The 9,705-nt window shown below is 33.2% G+C and overlaps 1 protein-coding gene across 7 annotated transcripts in view; it reads right to left on the minus strand.

Moving 5' to 3' along the window:
* Positions 1-6,573, minus strand: part of LOC110026165 (5-formyltetrahydrofolate cyclo-ligase, mitochondrial) — a 61,614-nt gene extending 55,041 nt beyond the window's left edge. For 6 of the 7 annotated variants that reach the window (XR_002294177.1, XR_002294176.1, XM_020727010.1 and 3 more), the window contains exon 1: positions 6,290-6,573. Coding sequence is in view for 4 of the 7 variants with exons in the window: in XM_020727010.1 (XP_020582669.1) it covers positions 6,290-6,539 (250 nt within the window). In the remaining 3 variants the exon portion in view is untranslated. The remainder of the gene's footprint in view (positions 1-6,289) is intronic. The other variant, XM_020727013.1, reaches the window with a different exon arrangement.
* Positions 6,574-9,705: the final 3,132 nt, after the last annotated feature.

Genomic DNA, 9,705 nt, shown 5'->3' on the forward strand with positions numbered 1-9,705 from the left:
CCACCTGCCTCTACACCGGCCTGCCGCCCTCGACCTGCTGTCTGCTGCCTGCTGCCGCAGTTTGTAGAAGCCATTGTCGCCACCTTAGCCGCCAACCATCCGTCATGTCGCCTAACAGTGCCACCCCACCCAACAAATAAAAAAATATCTTTTGAAATACATTGTTTTCAATCCATTTCTAACTAAAAAAATATATAAATTCCTACATTTATTTTACAGTGAATTAAATAACTCGAAAGTATTTCAAATACATTATAATCATAGTACTATACAAACCTTTTACATTGCATTCCATTTTCAACAAACCAAACAGCCCCTAAAGCTTTGCAACAATTCATTTTGACAAAAAACACATATTTACAATAATAAGTGCAATCTCTCAAACAAGAATTACAACCAATAGCAACCTTCTAGCAAGGTTAAGAATTTAGAGGATATGTGACGATAATCAAATAATTAGCATAAAGAAAACTTCATGATCTAAACATCATTTACACACTTTTCCATATCTGGAGTTCTGAGAGAATTCTTGCACTCCAATTTTTTAGTTCACATGTTCATGGGCATGATGTTTGGGAATCATGTCTCATTCCACATTGGGTGTGCACAAAATCATCAAAGTTAACATATATCTGTATATCTAAATATATGTTTGATCATATTTATAACAAGGTTAGAAAATGTGTTCAACTATATTAAAATTATGTCTGATCCTAATTCTATCAAGAATTGAACAAGGTTCAAACATGTTTTGAATACATGTATAAAACATTTCACACTTTTACTTTAGATTAATATTTATGGTTGAAATTTGTTTTTTTTTTCTTATTAAGTGATTTTGTGCAAAAGTGTGCACAAAATGTGCAAGGACCGCTACATCGGCGTCCAGATGTAGAGTTAAATAAGCAAGGGTTCCCATATTACGAACAAATGTGGGAAAAGAAGTTAGTTAATGAAACTAATAATAGGATAGGATTTTGGAATATAGATACTCTTACTAGTAAATTAATGGAATTAGTTGATATTATGATTCATAAAAAGATAAATATCTTATGCGTTCAAAAAACTAAAATGGGTTGGGGAAAAGGTTAATGAGATTGATAAGTTGAGTTTTAAACTTTAGTATTCAGGTAAGAGTCGCACTAGAAATGGGCTAGGTGTAATTATAGATAAGGGTAAGAAAGAAAATGTTGTAAAAATTAATAGAGTTAAATATAGAATTATAGCTCTTAAGATTATTGCAGATACTAAGATTTTTTATATTATAAGTGATTATGCTCCTCAAGTAGGTTTAAATATAGCTTCTAAAGATAAATTATGGATGACTTAGAAGACTTAATACAAATGATGCCTCTTGAAGAAAAAATTTTTATTGGAGGAGATTGAAATGGACATGTCGGTAGAGTAGTAGAAAATTTTAGAAATATTCATGGTAGCTACGGTTTTGGAGTGGTTAATGAAAAAGTTAGAGGTATATTAGATTTTACGTTAGCGTATGATTTTGTTATTGCTAATACTTTATTCAAGAAAAGAGACAATCATATTATTACTTATAAAAATGGATCTAATAAAACACAAATTGATTATTTTCTTATGAGAATAAGAGATAATCGAGAATGTAATGATTGTAAGGTCATTCAAAGTAAGAATTTAAGTACTCAACATCAATTATTAATTCAAGATTTTAAGATGAAGAGTTATAAAATAAAAGAATACTAGGAATTATCGTCGTATAATTAAATGGGGTTACCTAAAAGACAAATAAAATTATTATTATTAGTAAAATTCAAGATTTCAAAATTTGGGATGTTCATGAAGAAGCTAATTTTATGTAGGATAAAGTAACAAAGATTATTAAACAAGTGACAAAAATTGTACTTGAAAAATTAAAAAAATTATAAATAAAAATAGTTGGAATGGAAAAATAATGTGCAAGAAAAAAAAATATAAGAAGGTATGTTAAAAAAATTGGTTTAAATGTAAAAGCTTAAAAAAATGGGAAAACTATCAAACGACACATAGGAAGTCTAAGAGACCAATCTGTGACGCTAAAAATTCGCTTTTAGTGATCCTTATAATAGAGTAGATACTAAATAGGGTAAAAAATATATGTATTAACAAGCCAAACAAACAGAAAATAAAAGTAAAGATTTAACTGAGTAAAGTGTATTAAAGATGAAAATCAAAAAATGTTTTTCTTAGAAAAAGATACTAAAAATAGGTGGGTGAGTTAGTTTGATAAACTTTTTAATGAAGTTTCAGAAAATACAATCGACCGTAGTGATTTTAATATCGTTAATAATAATAAAATATTTAATTTTTACCATTATATTAGTAAAAAAGAAGTTGACGATGCTTTAAGAAAAACCAAGGGTGTAAACTCAGTAGGAATTGATGATATCCCGATTGAAGTGTGAAAATATTTAGCAGATTTGAGAGTTTCTTAGCTTACTAAACTCTTTAATATTATTTTAAAAACTAAAAAAGATGCCGTAGGAGTGGATGAAAGAGTGTTTTGGTCCTCATTTTTAAGAATAAAAGAGATGCACAAGAGTGTGTACATTATAGAGGAATTAAGTTGATGTGTTATACTTTAAAATTATGGGAGAGGATAATTGAACATAGATTAAAACGTATTACAAAAATTTCTCATAATCAATCTAGATTTATGCCCGACAGGTCTACTATGGAAGCTATACATTTATTGAGAGGTTTTTTGATAAGGTTTGATAAAGAAGTTCAGAGATAATAAGGAGGATCAACATATGATTTTTATTGATTTAGAAAAAGCTTACGATAAGGTTCCAAGAGATATCCTTTAGAGAGTTCTTGAGAAGAAATGTGTCGATATGAATTATATTTAAGTCATTAAAGATATTTATACAAAAATTGTTACCTGTGTTCGACCAGAAGGAGGATTGACCAATTATTTTCTTATTTTTGTTTGTTTACATCAGAGATCGGCTTTAAGCCCAGATCTTTTTGCTTTAGTTATGGATGGTCTTACTACTTACTAGACACTTACAGGGGGAAGTACCTTGGTGTATGTTTTTTGTTGATGATATCTTTCTCGTGGATAAGACGAGAGAAAAAAACTCCAAAAAACAAACTAGAATCATGGAGGTCTACCTTGGAGTCTAAAGGCTTTCGTTTGAGTAGAACTAAAACTAAATACAGGAAATGTAATTTAAGTAGTAATAGCTCTAGTGACAGAAATGTAACTATGGGTGATCAAATTATTGAAAGGAGTGAACGCTTTAGATATCTCAGGTCTACTATTCAAAGTGATGGTGATATTGATGAGGATGCTATTAGTAGAATTCAAGTTGGTTGGTTGAAGTGGAATACTTCGGCCTATTGTGTGATAGAAAAATACCGCTTAGACTGAAAGGAAAATTTTATAAGATGGTGGTAACACCTGCAATCCTATATGGTGTTGAATGTTGGCCTTTAAAAGAGAAACATAAAACTAAGTTAAGTGTTGACGAGATGAGAATGATTAGGTGGATGGGTGGTTTTACACTTAGAGACAAAATACAAAATGAAAAAATTCATGATAGGGTTGGTGTAGCTCCAATGACGGACAAAATTAGAGAGAGTTGTCTTAGATGATTTGGTCACATTAAACGTCGACCATGTGATGATCCGATTAGAAGAGTAGATGTTTTAGATTCGACTTATGTTAAGAAAGGCAGAGGTAAACCAAGGATGAGTTGAGCATATTGTATAAAAAATTATCTTAATTTATTAGAATTAAATGAAAATATGACACTAAATAGGACGCAATGGAAAAAAAAGATTCATGTAGCCGACCCCACTTAGTGGGATAAATGTTTTATTATTGTTGTTGTTGTATTAAGTGATTTTGTGATATATTATGATAGGCAAAATAAAATTATCAATGATTTATTGCATATTTATAAATTATTTTTAGTTTTACAAACTTTTATTTTCTAATTTGAACCTTAAGCATCTATTCACCTCAAGACTTATGCCTCGTCTTGCTAAGGGAAAACATCTTAATTTTCATTTTCACCTTTTAAACCCAGTGAGCACAAGAGTTCTTTTTCTTCAGTCTTCTCAGATGATAGCATAAAGCATTGAAGTCATTTTACAAATTCTATTGTTAATATCTCGGAGGAAAAAAAACACTTTGATAAGGAACTTACACAATGGCTTCTTAAGTGAACAACGAAGCTGTAACAAAATTGATATTTCATTATCATTCATTTTGTCTCTGAAAACATGCACACTGATAAATTATTCTTATAATTGAATGAAATGGGACCAACTTCATTTTCATATCAAAAGGGCAATTCTATGGGTAAGCATATTGACAAGGAACTTGTTCATTGTGCATAAATTTTAATAAGGGTTAAGAAAATTTTCAATACTTATACTTCTAGGATAAAATCCTTTGTTTGTGCCTCGCAGAAAGAACCAATAAGTTGGTGGATCATGACCCTAGTAATATTAATATGCCATCATGAATGACTTTTCTGCCTTAATGTCAATTAATTGGGTTTCAGTATGAGGAAATAATAAACAAGCAAAAATAGAAGGATAAAACTATATTACAAACTTATTTACATTGCATGTGCCACTACAACTGAATTTCATCTATCAAAACAAAGAAATAAAACCCATCCAATAAAATTGCAATGATTCATTTACAACACTTATGTTCATAGTAGTTAAAAAATACACTATGATTACTTTGTCGCTTTGCATGTCGATATATTCATTTATTTGTCTATTTATCTATACCTTGTTTATGGCTTAGCAATCCCTAAATTACTTTTTTAATAAAATCCAAGGAGAAAATAGTTTTCTTTTTTAGGGAAATTTACATACGTAGCCGATAACTCTTATGTATTTACATATCTCACACCTAAACTTTCATATTTACATACTTAGCACTTTAAAGCTTTAAACAATGCATGAAAAGATGTATTTCACTTTTAAAAAATAATAATATTGATATTTATGTGATATTAAAAATTTGAGTTCTAGGTGTGTAAATATGAAAGTTTAGGTGTGAATTATGCAAATACATAAGAATTGTGTGCTATGTATGTAAATGCCCCTTTATATTATTCTTTATATTTTCTTGACTCCTATCAAAATATAAATGTAAGAATGAAACTTTTAGTATGGACTAAAAAAAGTTTGTAAAGCTCTAACTTGCTTTTGACACATAAGATTAAATTGTTTCAAGTATATCATTTCGCGTTTATCATTTGGCAATCTAAATATTTACATGCATTAATAAAAGTGATTTTGAACTGTCGCCAGTTGTGGTTGCTTTAATGCATATTGAAGTTCATGTCAAACCAAATTCATTAAATATGAGGTATTGCTTGTTATTTGTGGACCTATAAAAACTTCTATCCGAAAAAAATGTAAATTCTAACTTCTTTTACTTCTCCCCATACTTAATTCTTTTGTATCATACTGCAACTGCGTCATGAATAAAACTAAATGGGGCATTTACATACTTACCGCCTAATTTCTATGTATTTACATACCTAACAGCTAAAACTTACTTTTTACATTTATACCACCCAAATATTTCATATCACATCAAAACTATCACCATTGAAACTTTTAAGAACTGAAACACACCTTTTCATGCATAAGAATAGATGTTAGATCTGTAAATAAATACGAATTGAGTGGTATTTATGTAAACCTTTCAAACTAAATTGCATTTAAACAAGGTAGACATATTCCAGAAGTGATCAAAGCCAAATAATAGATTCACCGGTCCATCCCAAACTTCTAAAATAACTACACTAAAACATTGCTGTTGTTCAATACCCACAGTAGGTTAAGTGCTTCAACAATAGCATAAAACAGCATTAAAATACTTCGATGATCATGATGATACTGCAAGGCTCCCAACCCACCAATCCATCATTATTCGTTCCCAGTTAAATAGTTTCTATTGGGTAAAAACACTTCATTAAAAGGGAAAGCTATTATGTGCTCATACGACAAAGAGTTGAAGAATCAATACCTTCGACTAAATAACTTCAAAAATCATGGGCAACAAAAAGGAAAACGTCACTTTACCTATACGGGAAAGAATTGTATATTTCGAATTCATTCCAATGTCAAACTTTCGTCAGATTGTAATCATTAAATTAATATGCAAACAGATTCATGGATTCAATACTAAAGTCACATTAGCCAATCAACTTGGTTCCAGACACCATCAATCAATAAGAGGGGGATAAAAATTAAGAGGCGTAGGAAGCAAAAAAGAAAAAATGTTTAGAAAGAAGACCTTCTAAGCTTCGCTGATCGGAGGGAAATGATCGGAGTTCTTTCCTGATTCTGGATCGAAGAGCACGCTTCTGCTCGGCGACAGACGAGTGGACGACCGGACCGGCTGTGGACATTGCGGCGGTAGGGTTGAGAGAGTAGGAGAGGATGGAAGAGGAAGAAGGGATCGGAGCGTGGGAAGAGAAAAGCAGGTGATAGTTCATCACCGCCGATCTCGCCTTTTGTAGGAGGCTGACGGCGGCATGCCTCATTGTTTCTAGCACTGCCCACTATTTTATTATTATCATTTCTGTTTTATGAGATAAATGATTTTTATTGCCTTCTCATAAATGAAAATATAGGGATAATTACATAATGGTCTTCCTAAACAGTGATATTTACAAATTAATCAATCGGATGGTTTTTTTTGAACTATGAAAGTGATGTATTTACGCATGTCGTTATAAAATTTTTGAAAATTTGATAAAAATTAAAAATATGAGTTGGTGTTTTACAATAAATTTTAAAATTTGAGTGAGAATTTGAGAAATGGTTGAAAGTGAATGGTTGATTTGTAAATACCAAGTTTCTGGAGAAGTCTCATTTAACTGAGACGCCTGGGAGGTTATTCCGAGGAAATTAGGGGGTTATATCCTCGTTATACCCTCTGTAACCCCTCTTGTAACCTACATGTGATGTAAATAGGCAAATGATTTTTGGCTTTTGGGGCGAAGGTTGTAAAACAGAGTTCCCCGCTTTCCTTCTAGGTGGTTTTTTTCTTCCAAATATGGCAGGCACAAATCCTGTGATGTGGATGTCATTGGTACGAATTAGTCTGTCAACATGCTCGTGGCTCCAGAGGCGAAAATTTCTTCAGCTTTCCCTCATTTATTAGTTCTTCAATCAAGCTCTGGAGATGCCTGCACTCCTCTGTGTTGTGTCTGTGTTCCTTGTGGTACTTGCAATATTTCCTGCTCTCTCAGAGAAAGACTCCATTTCTCATTAGTGGTGTTTTCTTGAAAAACTCCTAGTCTTGAATGACATTCACTATTCCAATCGTGGACACCCTCAGAGGGGCGGCCCCGGGTATCCTGTGGTCAATGAGGTTGTTCTTGATACTATGTTGATAGCTAGTTGTGGGTCTTCATATGTCTCCTTTAATCCTCTAAATGATGGGTCGATTTTCTACTGGGATGCTTTTCGTAGTGAGCGAACAATCAGTTGCACTTTTTATCAAGGTTGCCACGTGCTCTTCTGTGATGGCCTCTTCTGGCGTCTTTGTTCGGCGAGCTCGGTGGCATTTTCATAGGCGCTAATATATTTATTGAACATCTCTAATAGCACGAGCAAGCTTTGTGGTTTTGCAAGGTCAAGGTCAAAATGGACTCTCTCTGACCTTACCCTTGTGTTAGCTTGGCTTGGGCCATGACAGACTTCAAGCCCTTCACATCCAATGTTTCTTTATGGAAATGAAAGAAATGATTGTAAACTTTCATTGGCTCCTTTCTTTTGTTGCCATGAGAATCGAGAACTCTTCTTGGGTCTTAGTTTGCTGGAAAACTGTGACAGAAAAAACCTTCAGAACTCCTTGAAGTAGGTGATTACCCCTATGGGCAATTCGTTGAACCATCTGAGAGCAAATGATCTCAATTTTGTAAAGAACAGTTTGCACTTAAATGCGTCTGAAATCTTCAGCAATCACATGAAAGTTTTGAAAGAAGTGAGGTGATTGTTGGGGCCTGGTTGTCTCTTATATGACTCCAGCGTATGCAGTTTAAATTTCTCTAAGGGTTCTACTCCTGAGAGTTACAGAAAAAAAAGCTTTCTCCCGCTGTTGCAATGCTTCAGTTCGCACAACTCGGTGTATTTCCTCAATAGAGGGGAATTCAGCATTGTTCTGGTACATCACATCTTCGATTCTTTCCTTTAGATCATTTGTTTTCCTTCTGTCACTTGTTTGTCATTCCCCTTGGAGTGGTTGTTCACTTCATGTTGAGCCTGCTCTAGTTCCAGGGTTGTGGCTGCTCTTAGGGCTGCAACTGTCCTTAGAACTTTCGCGAACTATCCCGACATCTGGTTAGTGATCTGAACTCTAGGTCCTACAATCCTTGCTAAGCAAATTCTCCCATAAACTCTCTATACAAACTGCTTCTGCTATGTTCCTTTGGCTGGTTTCTTCTTGTTGTTGATGTTGTTGTGCTCCTCTTCTTTGTGACGGCATGGTTTCACGCTCACCGCTCCTAAAATGATTTTGAATTCAGAAGTGTCCATGAAACATGCCCAAGGAACAGTGTACCAAGAAGGAGAAGAAACAACAGAAAATAGTAAAGAGTGCATAACATTTTTATCATTAGGACCCCTTATTTATAACTATATGATCATGGTTCTGTAAAATTATAAATATACCCTCTCATCATTAGTTTTTGAGGGGACTCTTTAATAAATTACAAAAAACAAGACAAGCCGGTAGAAATCTTGTTGGTCGATAGCTACGCGTTCCCTTTGTCATATTGATCCATGGTAGAGATATTTGACAATCGGTTCAGATAAAGCCGATACTCAGTCTGAGGGACAGTGTCCTTTGATGTGTTCGAAGACAAACGTCCTATTTCGGGGAATCGAAGAGCTCGGTGGCGGTTGTTTGAAGTATCCGTCGGTTGTCTGACATATGTTCGTCGTTGGTATAACTGACGATCGGTTACTCAATCGGCCTCCCCTTCTTTCTGAGCCGTTCAATTTGGGTGCATATTTGTAATTTTACAGGACCATGACCCTATAGTTATAAATAGGAGGTCCTCATAATGAAAATGTTATGTTCTCTTTACTATTCTCTATTGTTTTTTCTTCTTCTTGATACGCTTTATTCCTTGGCTGTATTTTCTAGACACTCCTGGATTCAACAATCACAACAATGAAGATCGATGTCTTGATCGTCATGTTGAAATTGTTAGCTGGTTGTGATTTTTGTTAGTAGGTGACTTCATATTAAGCAAGACATAAAAGTACATACCCTTGCTCATTAGTGGCATACTCTTTATATACTTCTCAGAGTGCTTTACCATTTATGAATGTATAAGAAATGTCCTTATTTATTTATTGTATTTCACACTATCATTCAGGTACAATGTAATTGTTGGCTTTACATTGAATTATTGCCACAATTTTTTTATACATTCATTTTTCAAGGTAGTTATGTATTTAACATTGCATTACTCCAATTGAATGCAGAGCCGTTTTATTTTTTTCAATGTATGTTATATATGCATGACAACAATTTAGCTCATAATATTCCTGAGTATGATTGGCGTGCAATACATAAAATTTTAGGCACATGACGCGGGCTTTAATCATAAGGCCAAAAAGCACATGAGAAATTGATATATGTATGTATGTATGTATGTATGTATGTATGTATGTATGTATGTATGTATATATATA

This window comes from Phalaenopsis equestris, unplaced genomic scaffold (assembly GCF_001263595.1).
Source record: "Phalaenopsis equestris unplaced genomic scaffold, ASM126359v1 Scaffold000353, whole genome shotgun sequence".
NCBI classification, from domain to species: domain Eukaryota; kingdom Viridiplantae; phylum Streptophyta; class Magnoliopsida; order Asparagales; family Orchidaceae; genus Phalaenopsis; species Phalaenopsis equestris.